Genomic DNA, 16,315 nt, shown 5'->3' with positions numbered 1-16,315 from the left:
AATGTGTTGGAAAAAAATTCTTCTTCTCCATTAAACAGATATTGGGGGAAAAAAACAGAGGGCTAATAATTCTGGCGGGCTAATAATTCTGACTTCACCTGTACATACATCTATGTACACAACTGATGAGAAAAATACCGTAACACCCTCCCCCCCCCCCCCCCCCCCCCCCCCCTCACGCCCCTAAAAGAACCATGTTAATGTCAGCAAAAAAGTTATATAGAGAATTCTGGGAAAGGCAATTGTCCATGTATAGTAAGGAAACTTACCAGGTAACAGGTTTTTACTGTAGATTTTTTAGTTTTTGAATATTTAAATCACTTAAATTTTACTGTAGTTGACAGTAAAAGGTGAATGTTTGCATTCTATAAACAATTAGTTATATTTAAGTTAGTTTAAATAAATATATATTTTAATTAATTAAGTTTATTAGCTTTAATCTGTATATTTAATAGAGAAAAAATCCCTAAAAGTAGTTTTAAGCTAATAAAAAAATATCAATAAATGTCACTTTATTAAACTTGAATGTGTAAATAAATGCACCACAAACTATGGGAAATTGTTAATTGCTAATTGGACATTTTACAGTGTATATTGTATCTGTTGGTAATATAGGCTAATAGTAATATTTAAAAAACACTTGTAATATAAAAATAGTGTTATTGTAAAATTTTTATTTTTCATTTTTTTTACATTTTACAATTGTCTTTTTATTGTTATTGTACTTTTTATGTTTTATTGTTTTTGTAAATATGAATTTACGATTTTTTTTAGATTCCACTTTTTTTAATATGTAATTTAGACATTTTAGTAATATATATAATTAAAAATTTCGAATGGCAGAAAAGTTTCCACTTGCTTAGAAGTTGAAGGTTTTTTTTTTAACATTGACAGGTTTTATTTACCTTCATGCACAAATCTTTTGTTGCTCCTGTGGTACGTAAAGGTGTAAATAACAAGAGGCAGTCGGGGGTTCTGTAGATCATGTTGTTTGAACCCACGCTGAGTCATCGCTTTATGAGCTTCTGACTTGACGCCGCAGGGAACGGCCTTGAATTTGTCTGCTGTTGACAGACTGCATTCTGTCTGCCATGACGCTACAGCTATTAGCTGGGCTCCAGTGCACTTACAGAGATGCTGTCTGTCATATTTATTTTTGTGTGTGTGTGTGTGTGTGTGTGTGTGTGTGTGTGTGTGTGTGTGTGTGTGTGTGTGTGTGTGTGTGTGTGTGAGCAAATCCTTTTTAATCAATCCCTGTGACCAGTCATGAAACCCTTTCCATCCGTTATAAATCACAAAGCTGGTGAGAAAAGTTCAAGTGATGCTCATCTGATTACCACATATATTGATGTTCCGCCAGAGCCAGCATTAATCACTACTGAAACGGATGTTAATGCAAGGGTGCGGGGGGAAAGTGCATGTTCACAGCGATCATGATTTGTCCTCTCTTCATTTTAAAAAGGCTCTCAAGGGAATGAGGAAATGAAAATGAATTGTTTCGAGCCGTTACATCTACTTCCATTAGCGTAAGGCATCGCTATTAAATTTCGACCAAAAATGCCATGCTCGATGTACAACACAGATGATTGGGTAGGTGTGCTTTGTGTGTATGCATCAAGTGTTTGGGAATATTTTGGTGCATAGACACTTGCGTCCTGATTTGCATACTATCCGTCCTAAAAAGAATTTGAAAATAAAATGATTGTGTCCCAAATCGTACTGTTGAAAAGGGTATGCCAAAGGTTCCCAGATGGTTTACTATTTCCGGAAAAATTTTTAAGTGTAGAACCATCCATACTCTAACCGCTGATATTGCCCACAGTACATTGCATGTTGGACGTAAATTTGATTAGAGCTACAAACAAGGGTGAAAAGTGTAAATAAACTACAAACATGGTTGCCACGCAAGTAGAGCGGCTTTGATAATGATTGTATGACTGTTAATTAATATCTAGCCAACTGGAAAATATTTAAATCGCGTTTTCTGTGTTATATTTCATCTGCAACAACAATACTGAACTTGTATAAAGACATGTTTGGACATTAATACAAAATTATCCAAAGACCTGTGGAGATTTCTCTGCATGAAAGACTTGTGAATAGCAGAATAACCTGCTGCTGCTTCTCCAATAAGGTAGAAAATTAAATATGACAGAAATGTGGGAGATGTGTGGATGATTGACTGGGCTCATAACTAAGCAACACAACGATCTGTTACTGAGGAATTGGTATGTCCCAATGCTTGCATACTCTTCTGTTACACACTCAAAAGTATTTATTTTTCCTTTACAAAAAAAGCACATACTCTTAGGACGAAGTATAGGTATGTAAATCAACTCCCCCCTTCCAAGCCCCCCCCACACACAAACACACACACATTGTCAACGTATAATTGCGATGTCAACCTGCCTATATTCAATACCTGTTCAATTCACAAAACAATTCAGGTAGAAAAAAAAGTTGACCTTTTACCCTTTTACATTCTCACAAATTATAACAACAATAAACATGAAAACATTGAATTTCTTTAAATTCATATGTTAGACTTAAACTTTTTTTTTTTTAAATATATCTTTTTTATGATTCATAATGTTTGTTCAGTATGAATGTTTTAAACTATATTATACACTGTAAAAAGTGACTAATTGACTTTACTTAATGAGAAAACTTATTGCATTATAATAATTAAGTAAAGAAACTGTGTATAATTATAAAAGTTAAGTCGATGGATTTACTGACTTATGTAAAATCAACTTGTTGCTTTTAAGGCAACAGGTTTCCTAACTTTTTTAAAGTAAAGTAACTAATCCCATTTTACAGTGTAACTATTGCTTTTAGGTTTTCATTTACTTTTGAATTTAGCTTCTATTTATTTATAATTTTTTTTAATTATACTGTATAGTTAATTCTGTGTCCTTTAGCAAATCTCAAACAGCAGCAAGCTAAATTGAAAAGAAAATGTCATTTTAATTAACTAACTTAATTATTGCATATTGCGAAATTGCATGTCAAATTGAGTCAAGATGATCGCAATTATCACAAAAAAGTTGCATGCACATTCTACAAAACCTTAGTGTGTCAGCTGTCACATTTCTTTTTTCAAAATAAGGAAACAATTTAATTCAGAATTAATAAATTTTAATAATTACATAGAAACTCACTTCTAATATCGTTTAATCCATTTTCCAAAGATTAAGCCAAGTGGCATTTTAAGCTAGACTGGCATTTGGCTAAATTCCATTTGAATGTGCTTATAGTTAAACTGTGTCAACTGGAGCGGAAATGACATAATTCATCCACTAAAAATCACCTTGGGACCAATTGGTTAAGAGTCATTACATAAACGATGCTGTACTTCCTGTTCTGAATATAATGAGTATAGCTGGCGTGATCTAAAACACACGCACACACACACACACACACACACACACACACACACACACACACACACACACACACACACACACACACACACACACAAATATGTATATGTAGTAGCTGTTCTATATATATAGGGTTTTCATGTTTTACTATGAGTTTCCATAGATGTAAGGAGTTTTAGGTTTAGCCTGAGCCTAATTTAAGTTTTACCCATGTTATATAAATTTGTGTCCTGATATGTCACAAAAACATGTATGTACACACACAAAAGGTTTTTTCATGATTTATGGGGACTTCCCCATAGATGTAAGGATTTGTTTGAAATTTGAATGAAATGAATGAAAGTTGTGTTCTGATGTCACAACAACATGCGCACACACACACACACGCACACGCACACGCACACAGACACAGACACAGACACAGGGGTAGGAGGAGGCATTAGTTTTCTCTCCTCTTGTCCTTTATTCTTCCCCCTGGTGGCCCAAAAAAGTCTGCTGTGCATCACTGACACAGAAAGAAATAGACAGAGAGAGAAAGTGCCATACTCAGCATGTACAGGTGGAAAAGAAGTTTGTCATTTGATGGCCTTGGATGGTAGGATACATATTTTTTTATTATCATTTCTCTCTCTGTCCTCCAACCGTGACTCAGACGATGTTGAAGCTAAAGTAAAGTTGAGATCAGTGCATGTTTATTTCAGCTCTGAAATAAATCTGTTTGGATTTCTCGGATCTTTGTTTATAAGCCCTGCATGTACTCCTGTAGGCATATGTACAATCTTACTTGGTTTTTAGGATTTTTTTTACTGATTTATTTATTTTTTAATACTTTTATTTTCCAAGATAGTATTTGAAAGCAAGGCATTAGGCTAGGCTAAAGACGTACATGTTTTATTATTTTTTTATTTTATTTATTTTTTAAAAGCATAAGATACAAAATCATTTGTTAAGAATGTAAAAGGATTTTTATGATAAAAATTGGAAATGAAAGCTGAGGTTTTGTTTACATTCATTTCATTTCATCTTTATTTCTATAGCGCTTTTACAATGTCAATTGGGTCAAAGCAGCTTAACATAGAAGTTTATAGTAAATTGAAACCGTGTCAGTCCAGTTTTCAGAGTTGAAGTTCAGTTTAGTTCAGTTCAGTGTGGTTAAATTTCACTGCTGAAAGTCCAAACACGGAAGAGCAAATGGCCATAACCCCACAAAAGCATTTCAGCTGCTTATTTGTTGTTTAATATTTATTCTGACACAAATAAGACATATAACTGTAACATATAAATACAGTATATGCACATACTGCTTAAATGCTGTTTAATATTTTTGAAACTATACTATTATGATCACCATGGCGGTGTTTATTTGATCAAAAATACAGTAAAAACTATTTTCTACTTGATTATATTTAAAATAAGAATACCTTTTTAAGGGCGTCACGGTGGCACAGTGGGTAGCACGATCACCTCACAGCAAGAAGGCCACTGGTTCGAGCCCCGGCTGGGTCAGTTGACATGTCGGTGTGAAGTTGTTCTCCCCGTGTTTGTGTGGGTTTCCTCCGGGTGGTTAGGTTTCCCCCACAAGTCCAAAGACATGCAGTAAAAGGTGCATTTGGTAAGCTAAATTGTCCGTAGTATATGTGTGTGAATGCAAGAGTGTGTGGGTGTTTCCCAGTGTTGGTTTGCAGCTGGAAGGGCGTCCGCTGCATAAAACATATGCTGGATAAGTTGGCGGTTCATTCCGCTGTGGCGACCCCTGATTAATAAAGGGACTAAGCCGAAAAAGAAAATGAATGAATGATCACCTTTTTAAATTGCAAAGCTGAATATTCATTCCCATGTAATCATTCAGAAATATTCTAATGATCATTCTGATATTTCCCAAGAAGTATTATCAATGTTTAAAATAGCTGTGCTGATTAATTTCATTTTGTGGGAAATGTACGTGATCCGTTTTGTCTTTCATTATCACATTTCGTGATACTTTAATGCCTGTAACGTTCATTCGGTTTAGTGCAGAGGTGCCCAAACATGTTTTTATGAACGGCCAAAAACCAAAATTGACTGAGGGTTCTGGGCTGAACGTAAATATGGCAAACTGTATTGTATTAAAGTTGATATGGGTAATTTTCTAATTTTATTCTTTCATTCATTTACTTTTCGGCTTCACGCAGAAAAGTTTCACGCAGTGGATGCCCTTCCAGCTGCAACCATCACTGGGAAACATCAGTTCACACTCATACACTAGACAATTTAGCATATCCAATTCATACCACATGCCTTTGGACTGTAGGAGAAACCGGAGCACCCGGAGGAAACCCACGTGAGAGCATGCAAACTCCACACAGAAACGCCAACTGACCCAGCCAAGGCTCAAACCAGCGACCTTCTTGCTGTGAGGCGACAGCACTACCTACTGCGCCACTGCGTAACCCAATTTCCTAATTTATTTCACAATATTTCAAAATAAATAGCAAAAAATACTTTAATTGAATTATCTAATGCTTTATATCTTTTTAGATCCTGTAATGAATTTATTACAATAAAAACAAAAAGATCATCTTATAACACAATGGAGTTCAATGCTGTATACACTAGTAAAGTTGCTAATGTCTTGTGCATTGTCCTCGATCTGTCAATCAGAATCAGAAAGAGTTTTATTGCCAGGTATCTTCACATATACGAGGAATTTGTTTTGGTGACAGACCTTCTACGGTGCAACAGGATTACAGAGACAGGACAAAAAACAGATAATAAAAATATTTTAAAAATAGTAGTAGTAAATGCAAATATACAAATTGACAAGTGTATGTACAGGTATATGACTATATACAGCTTTATATGTGCAGCTGTTTTGTGCAAATTGGCATATAAAGTATGTTGGTAAATAAGTGTATATGTGTATAAAAGTGTATAACACAAGTAGTGATGTTTGTTTCACAATTATCATAATTTTATTACGATTAATAAATACTTATTAATCATAAAGTGATCATGAGATGGATCGCCTGAGGGAAGAAAGTATTTCTGTGTCGTCCTGTTCTGGTGCGCAGTGTTCTGTAGCATCAACCAAAAGGTAAAAGTTTAAAGAGGCCATGTGCTGGGTGTGAGGGGTTCAGAGGGATTTTGGCTGGCCTTCTGCTTACTCTGGATAAGTACAGTTCTTGGAAAGTAGAGAGGGTTGTGCCAGTGATTGGCTCAGCAGTCCGAACTATTCAACGTAGTCTTCGGAGGTTGGATTTGGTAACAGAGCTAAACCAGACAGTTATTGATGTGCAGATGACTGATTCAATGATGGAGGTGTAGAACTGTTTCAGCAGCTCCTTTGGGAGATTGAACTTCCTCAGCTGACGAAGGAAGTACAGCCTTTGTTGAGCTTTTTTGACAATGGAGTCAATGTGAGTGTCCCACTTCAGGTTCTAAGAGATGGTGGTGCCCAGGAACCTGAATGACTCCACTGCTGCCACAATGCTGTCCATGATGCTCAGTGGGGGGAGAGCAGGGGGGTTTCTGAAGTCCACTATCATCTCCACTGTTTTGAGCGTTTTCAGCTGTGACAGTGACAGAATTTACATAAAAAAACAAAAAATCTCATTCATTTACAATATTTATTTGAAATATTTAATTTAAGCTAGCTTTTTTTGTAGCTTAACAATAAAACAAACTAAGTGTCAAGTTAAATCAGAAATGACAAAATCTATATAAATGCATACCTGTCATTCTCTTTCTCTCTTCCCAGATGGGATGGTGGGCCAAATCAAAGGTTACCATGGGCCAACTTTGGCTCGCTGGCCCTAGTTTGGGCATCTCTGGTTTGGTGCATTCTTGCTAAATACAAATTTAAATCGTTTGATTAATTATTAAGTAATTAAATATGCTAGTGAACAGCAAATTCTGCATATTTCTCATTCATTAGTATTGAATGTCCTTAATCTATTTATCATCTGTAATGTTCAATCATCTTAAAATCCCTGTTTTTTTTTTTTTTTAACTAAAAACTGCATTAGGATTATTAATGAATATCATTTTGACAATTTTTTTAAAATGAATTTTTAAATCAGTAATGGTTTGGTTTGTCCATACTGTACCCAAATGAAACGTCCCATTAATTCTTTCATTTTCTTTTCGCCTTTGCCCCTTTATTAATCAGGGCTCACCACAGTGGAATGAACCGCCAATTTATCCAGCATATGTTTTACGCAGCGGATACACTGCCAGCCACAACCTAGCAGTGGGAAACACCCATACACTCTTGCATTCACATACACTACGATCAATTAAGCTTATTCAATTCACCTATATTCACGCATGTCTTCGGACTGTGCGGGAAACCTACACGAACCTACACAAAACTCCATACAGAAATGCCTTCCTGCAACATTCTTGCTGTGAGGTGACAGTGCTAGTCATTGTCCTGCCGTGTCTCCCCTAGAAACATCTCAATATTTCTAAAAGTAGTCTGCTTTATCTCTTCAAATAAGTGCAGTATGTCGGCGCCAATTGCCTAGTGGTTAAGTGCGCTGACATATAGCACCAATGTGCTCACAGTGACCAGAGTTCAATTCCCGGCTCATAGTCCTATGCCGATCCTTCCCCTCTCAATGCTTTCCTGTCTGTCCTTCAATGTCCTATAGGTGAAAACCCCTAAAAAATAATTAATAAAATAAGTGTGGTATCAGATATTTACATCGTCTCCAAGATATGAACTCTGCAAAAATCAGAGGGAATAATGATCAGTATGCATGGAGTTGAACAGTTCACTGAAATTTTCTATTGAGTAAAAAGAATGCAAACGGCGGAGTCATAAAGGGAAATAAGATGATTATATGTGACCAAATGTAATTCAAAAGGCAGAATGAGTGCTCTTTGCCATTTAAGAACTCTCCGCGGAGTATCTTAAGTGAAAGCTTGAAGAACAGAAACCGATACAGACCTTTTAGCATCCACGTCAATGCAGTTTGAACATGCATACTATTGTGCTTCTAATGGTGGTCCACCTTGGTTTGTGATGTTTTGATAGTGACGAACAGCAACAAAGCTTGTCATGTCTTACAATACGCACTGATTAGACAACTACGTCACAGCTGAAAGCCTGACGACACTGGTTTTTTTATCTCTCACCTTTTTTTGCTTAAATTAGCGTCACTGGCTGCACTGAGCTTAATATGTATTTCATTGTGGAGAGCACGTTTCGATGAGGCAGATAATCAAAACACAATCAAATAAAAAAACAGACTTACAGGTTTGTTCTTGCTTTCTGCTCTAAACGTTTTTAGTAATATACACATTTGTGCTTGCATTCTCTTCAGTTTCATAGAGAAGCTGATTTTAGATTTGACCATGAATATGTCTACTCTTCTTTTGTATTCTGTTGCATTGAGTTTTGTGAATGATTGACCATTGACCCTATGACTTGAATAGGAAATCAGTTTTCATCACTGAGCTGTAAATGTTCACACATTTTAATGGACGAGACGTTTGAAATGTATGCAACAGTTCTCTGATTGTCCTCAGGTTAATGTTGATGTATTTTTTGCAGTGTTTTTGTGCATGTATCTTTTTTTTTCCATGGCGCTGGGGAAATTAGCAGCGTGTGTTTGGCTCATCATTCGTTTAGCTAAAATGATGAACCTCACGCTGCTCTCCACATCAGGCCTAATGGCAGTAATTAGGCCACAGTAGAATTATATACACACACAAAAACTGAGAAACAATTGAAACAGGACTAAATAGTCCCTTTATGACCCGCTCATTTAAGATCATACACAGGCTGTTTCATCACTTCTGTTTTTGTCACGACGCGCAAGCATAATTAATATTTCAGACCCTTAAAAAGTGGATTTGAATTATAATAGGGTTTATACGACAAAACATTTTATTCCATGGTCTGTTGAAATTCTTGATTCTGATTGCTGGAAGATACATACAGTCATTTAATGCACAAATGCATTTGGGTGCTTTTCTTAAACAATGACGTAACTCGCGGCTGAACTATCATAGTACAATGCATCGTTTGGGAAAAGAACCATGTAGTGACGAGTGTTTCCCAAAACCCATAGTTTCTCTGTTGCAGATCCATCATTTGTGTCATGATTACCAGCAAACTAACCACCAGAGGTCGCTGGTAAACACTCACATTCACATGGACTACATCTTGTGAACTACAAATTCAGTCATGCCACACACACACACCTGCTCCAAGTCTCCACTGATTGGACTCCCACAGCTGATGCTGCTTCTGGACTAATCACACACACTACTTTAGCAGCACACACACTCACTTCCTTGCCGAGTCTTGTTTACCTGTAAAGTGACAATTCAACGCGTTTTCTTTAGTCTTGTTTCTCCGTGTTTTGACCCTTGCCAAGTTTGTCTGTTTGTCCATGTTCACTGCCTGCCTTCCGACCTCTCGCCTGTTATAGTGACTACGATTCTGGATTTGCCTTTATTCATCTGTTTGCACCTGTGTTGACCCTTGATTGCCTGACTAACGAATAAACCTGCACTTGGATCCTAACGTTGTCTCTGTCATCCACCTGTTACAATTTGAACCACGTTAGTTAACGTAAAACGCCCCTCTAAACAGGGTGGAGTAACAACTTCTTTAGAGAAGAACCCCATAATTTCTTTGTGCAAATTATATGGTTTTATATACACACACATAAAAAAAAAATGTTTATTTATTTTTCATTTTTTGAAAAGTCTACTTTTACAATTTGACACATGCAAACCTCTGGAGAAATGTTTTATCCAACAGACCCTTCATGCCATATACAGTACAGATACTTAATAAATACCCTACTATAAATTAAAAGCATTAACGTATATCAATTAACGTATGTTATGTTTTCAAAGTGCGTTACGAAAGGAGCACAATTGTAAACATGAAAGAGATGACTTTAATGCTTTTTAAAAAAAAATAATTCCAAGTTTAAATATTAGAACGTTCTAAATGAATATGGCATGGGGTGATAAGTGGGAATAGAACACAGCCAGGAACGATGTTTCTAACTACAGCTCTAGAGGTGTAGTTGCAAGCATACAAGTTTGCGACACAGTTTGCGGATTCTATACTGCCCATTGAGCGCTGTCTTTCAGATGAGATGCAGAGGTCCTGACTCTCTGTGGTTGTTAAAAATTCCAGGATGTCCTTTGAAAAATTGGAAGGGTTTAACCCCAGGATCCTGGCCAAATTTGCCCACTGGCCTTGGTCCATCATGGCTTTCCAACCTTCCCCGTATCATAATTGGCTTCATCACTCTGTCTCCTCTTCACCAATCAGCTGGTGTGTGGTCTGGCGCAATATGGCTCCCCTTGTGTCATCCAGGTGGATGATGCACACTGGTGGTGGATGAGGAGATTCCCCCTAAAAACACTTTGAATGTCCAAAAAGGTGCTATATAAATGTAAGGAATTATTAATTATTATTATTGTTGTTGGAACAAAAAAACAAACAAAAAAAACAAATAAAAAAATAAAAAATAAATATTGATAAATGAACTAATTCAAAGCAGAAATAAGGTATGCCCTGATAGCCCTGTCGTAAAGGCATTCCATGTGACCAGAACTGAAGAAAAGTCAGAGGAGGGAAAGTTATGGTATTTTATTAAATATTCTGAGGGCAAATGAATGTGTACAAAACAATGAAGTGCACAGATGCATCGTTTATAACAAGCATTACAATATATAAAAACAATAAGAGTACATTTTGATTTCATTCCGACTTTAAGAGCTGTCTCAATATCAGAATTCATTTAGTGCACTGAAAAGTCTCAATGCATCGATGCTCACTATTTTCCCTTCATGAAAGTTCAGATGTGCTAAGCATGAATCACGTGAACCAAAACAGCTAACATAACAACCAACGAGAGACGTGCAGGAATCCGCAATTTATTTATTTTTAACACGAAAGAACATAGCTAGACAGGTTAATAACAATCTAGCAAATATTTATAATTGTTTAATAGTTGAAATGTTGCTGGTATATGAAATAAAATAATTTATAATAATATACTATAATATACTTTTAAGGCGATATGGTGGCTCAGTGTTTAGCACTGTCACCTCACAGCAAGAAGGTCGCTGGTTCGAGCCCCAGCTATGTCAGTTGGCATTTCTTTGTGGAGTTTGCATGTTCTCCCCGTGTTCACGTGGATTTCCTCAGGTAGCTCCAGTTTCCCCCACAGTCCAAAAACATGTGCTGTAGGTGAATTGAATAAACTAAATTGTCCGTAGTGTATGTGTGTGAATGAGTGTGTATGGATGTTTCCCAGTGGTGTGTTGCAGCTGAAAGGGCATCCACTGTGTTAAACATATGCTGGATAAGTTGGCTGTTCATTCCGCTGTGGCTGTGATGAATAAATGGAAAAATTAATGAATGAATATACTTTTAAAAACTTTTGTGAAATGAATAATTATCAAAATATTAGTTCTGCTGTTGTTTATAAATTGCGGTTTTGGTGTCCAATGAGAATGTTGTCATGTCACGATCAGTGTATCCTATTGTGTAATGAACCAAGCTCATAAGTTCTCTTATCAGTGCACCAATTCATTTACACTATATAGTGACATTTTAAAACTACATCTGCTGTCTTGTGTTTAGAGCATATTTCCTAACCTGAAAACTACAGCTCCAGTGTTTCTAGATGTAGCTCACCTTAAAATAGCAATTGTCATCTGACTTTACTTGGTAAAATGTGAAAGCTATATTTGAATGAAGTTTATCCTGCTGTTTTCTATCATGAACCACTTTAGACAGAGAGGAGACTTTTTTGATGACTCAATAATGACAAATTTCGGTCTATTCCTTACGCAAATCTATTGCATCACTTCAACATACTAGAAAATACAGAGAACAATACATTGGAGCTTGATACCACCCACTAAGCTTTAAATTGACTAGAAATATAATAAATGAAAAGCTTTTGATGAAATTATAACATGATTAAGGGGCAAATGATTTTGGAAAAGATAATTTTAGCTTTTATAATGGACATTAAAGCAATTCTCTAGGATGAATTTATGGCAAAATATGTATTTTTAGACAGTATTTATGGTTTATTAAACAGAAACAATGTAAATTCTAAACAAAGTACCACCCCATTATTTATTTTATTATTTTATTCTCTTTATTTCCTTATTGAATTTAACAATACTACAGCACATCAAAAATAGGCCTTTATTTCTGTCAAAGTTTCTTAAGGTTAATCAACTTTTATTTTGATGTATTGTTGTGAAGATGTTCATATGCATAATGATGAGAAATTCTGTAAAATATTAAATATATTAATTGTAAAAAATGATATCAAAAAATGATAAAATAGTAAACAGTTATCATAAATATTCAGTTAAGACATGACCTCTGTGTTGCCACTACCTAAAAAGTCTTGATGCTACACACTAATAATTAATTTATTAGATAACACATTCTATTAATAAACAAAATCATAATAAAAAGAATTATGCTAATATCATGTCCAATTTACTATGATCTTTTATGTGAAGCTGCTTTGACACAATCTACATTGTAAAAGCGCTATACAAATAAAGGTGAATTGAATTGAATTAATACATGTTTATTATTATGATTATTATTATTACTATTATCAATAATAATAATAATAATAATAATATTAATAATAATAATAATAATTTGTACAGATTTTTTTGTTGTTATTTAATATTTTATACAATTTCAAATATATCTGTATTTACATGTAAATATTATTATTATTATTATTATAAATATATGCTTAAACTTAACTACTTACTGTATTTCAGTGATAAAAATATGTGACTCTCAGAGCAAGTTTATGTGTTTGTCCTCAAACGATATTCACGTTATAATTGTGGAAGTTTAAGGATTTAAGATTGTTTGAGGACTTGGGATTTATTTGTCTCTGTGGTAAATGACAAAGAATAACAATTGGCAGTAAATACATTAAAATTGAAAAAATATTTTAATACCAAGCAGCGTAACAAGCTGTATTTTACAGCTAGAAATCGATGACAGTGAACAACACTGGAAGTCTCAACACAATAGGTTACAGTGGCCACGCCCACTCTAACGAAACAAATAAGGTCAATAGATTTGTCATAAATGTGCCAAATTCTGTATTATACAGTAACTTCCATTTCTTTTTCTAGATGTTGGAATTTGGTCTGTATTTTCTGCATTGTGGCCCTAAAAGATGTATTATCAGGCTGAAAAGCAGATGAAATGCATCTAAGTGTCTCAAATGCTCTAGCAAAGATTTTGACTTTCAGTTTGCTTTTTTATTATATATATATATAGTATATATTTTATTAATTACTTTTTTTTTCTCTCTTTCTCTCCTGCTCTGCAGGATTGACAAGTCCGGCATTGCTGCCCTGAGGGCCCGGTGAGTCTCTCTTTCTTTCTCTCTCTCTCTCTCTCTCTCTCTCTCTCTCTCTCTCTCTTTCTCTCTCTCTCTCTCTCTCTCTCTCTCTCTCTCTCTCTCTTTCTCTCTCTCTCTCGCTCTGTGTGTGTGTGTGTGTGTGTGGAATGAACTCGATCCATCTAAACCTCTTTCTCAAAGGCATGCCTGAATATTCAATCAATACATCTGCCATTGATCCAGAATTCATTTCACTGCCAGCGCCCACACTAATCTAACTTTATGTGAAGTCTTCACACATGCCTGTCCTATATGACCATCTCAACCTTCAAGTGTCTGTCAGCCGGTCTGGCAGGGATGAAAGAAAGGCGAACGGAGGAGTGAAGCCAATAATCGTGAGCGCAGTATAGACAGAGAAAGACTCACTTCAAAGCGGCCTGCTGTGGATTAGCACAGGTGGCCTTAGTGTGTGTGTGTGTGGGAAAAGACAGCTTGCTCAAATTTATTAGTATACAGGATATATTCAGTATTTGCTCTGTCATGTAGAGCTCCTGCATGATTCATGATTTCTTTTTGTAAAAATGAGATCACAGTTCTCCCTAAATTCTGAATAGACTATTAAAATCATTACAGGTTCTGATATAAATGTATTATAGCAAAATAAAATATCATTATTGTTAAACTTTTCCAAAAATTTCCAAAAATCTTAGTCTTAATGAATGATTCAGCAACCCACTAAATATTTTATTACTGGATAAATACAACCCAGGCTCATTATGAAAATGTACCGCTATATACATTTCTGGAGAGTGCCAAATACGCTACATTTTTTGGCAGTATTTGTTTTAGAGAATCCACCAGAGGCCGCTGTGTACACTTTTTGAGATCTCAGATTTCTCTCGCAAGTGCCATTCACTCCTACTGTTCTCACATAATCCACCAGAGGTCACTGTCGACTGACTGTTTGACTGACTGAATGACTGACTGACTGACCGATCGACTGACCCACTCTCCTCCTTCCCTAAACCAAACCAATAGTATTTTAAAAAGCACAGATTGGCCCGTTTTCAGAATGAGCCTATGTTGGATAGATACACGTTTTTGAGGACTGTCTTGAATGAATTAGGCCCCAAACACACAGAATTTATTGAGAGGCATTTTTAAAAATTGTTATCTATTGACTGCATTTTTTAACACTGTTTAAACACCGCTGGCAACTTGCGTGTTTGTTGGAGCACACGGACCAGAAAAACACAGATGTCATTGATTTGTTTTTCCATTGTCCAGTTGAATGAATGGAGAGGCAGGCCTTAAATGACAGCAATTTACAGGTCTGAAGAATGTCCTTAGACGCCAGTGAAATAATCCTTGATTATTTTGACTAGACAGCTGATTCTGTGATTTACTACAAATAATCAAAGTAAAATAGTCCCTGATGGGACCTTTTTCAGTGATTTAGAGGGTACCTATGGTGAAAAATCTACTTTTTAAGCTGTTTGGACAGACATATGTGCATGTATGGTGTATAAACCGTCATATTGGGGTGATATAAACACATTCAGTCCTTTTTTTTAATTTAGCAACATAAAAACGGTGGACCAATTGGAGTGATTTTCAGACCGACCGCAACTTTACGTAGGAGTGCGGTCCCCCCGCCCACCGAATTGATTGACAGCTGCGTGTATTAACATGTCCCGGTAGTCACGTGTATAATCATATCAACAAGACCAGACGTGCGCAAAGCAACCGGGAATAAAAGGTCTGTTCAGTTTGCTTGGATCATCAATCATCATCAAACGTGATCAAGAGTGAGTTTCACATGTTTAAAATGTTTTAAAACAGAGCATGTGTGTAATGAATTACAGCGATTTAGCTTAGCATTCATCAGCACAGCCGCGTGTCAGAACAATTATAAAGGAAGACGCTTCAATCCCGGTTTGTGGACGTTAAATCAGGTTTATTTTGTACATTAACAAAACAGATATCCATACAGCAGTGCATATTAACCTGTATCCTGATGCATTTGCGTGCAAAAAGAGTGCAAAGCTAAACCTGCTCTGTCTGTCTGTGTGTGTGTGTCTGCTGCAGCGTGTGTGTGTGTGTGCGTGTGTATCTGTGTGTGTGTGCGCGCGTGAACTTTGTGTGATTCTGCCATGCAACTGCACAACAAATACTCATTGGTAAAGTTCTTACTGTAGTATTTCTCACAAACGCTACGTGAGATCTGCTTCCTTTAAGTCTGTCTGTTGTCTGACGCAGCGAGGGAGGAGATTAAGGCACGCAGAAAGGCACGAAAAAACGGTGGGCGGGGAGGACTAGCCTTAAAGGTGCAGTACGACAAAACAGTCCCCTAGTGAAAAAATATACTAGATAAAATGAACTAGAATCTTGCAAAAGGTAAAAATCTGATGGGTGTTTTGAGCTGAAACTTTACAGACACATTCTGGAGACGCAAAACACTTATATTAAATCTGAAAAAAGGGCTAACCTAGGTGCCCTTTAATGCATTTTTAATCATTGCTTGTCGCCACCTATTGGCACAAGAGTGTAATTGCTACAACCTTCATTTAAAGTGTC

General features: G+C 36.0%; 1 protein-coding gene across 1 annotated transcript in view; it reads left to right on the top strand.

The window, feature by feature from the left end:
• rap1gap2a (RAP1 GTPase activating protein 2a) overlaps positions 1-16,315 on the top strand; it is a 145,509-nt gene that overhangs the window by 12,903 nt on the left and 116,291 nt on the right. The window contains exon 2 of the mRNA XM_056473205.1: positions 13,727-13,762. Coding sequence (XP_056329180.1) covers positions 13,727-13,762 — 36 coding nt within the window. The remainder of the gene's footprint in view (positions 1-13,726; positions 13,763-16,315) is intronic.

This window comes from Danio aesculapii, chromosome 15 (assembly GCF_903798145.1).
Source record: "Danio aesculapii chromosome 15, fDanAes4.1, whole genome shotgun sequence".
In the NCBI taxonomy this organism is placed as follows: domain Eukaryota; kingdom Metazoa; phylum Chordata; class Actinopteri; order Cypriniformes; family Danionidae; genus Danio; species Danio aesculapii.
This window is presented reverse-complemented; position numbering and strand designations above follow the sequence as displayed.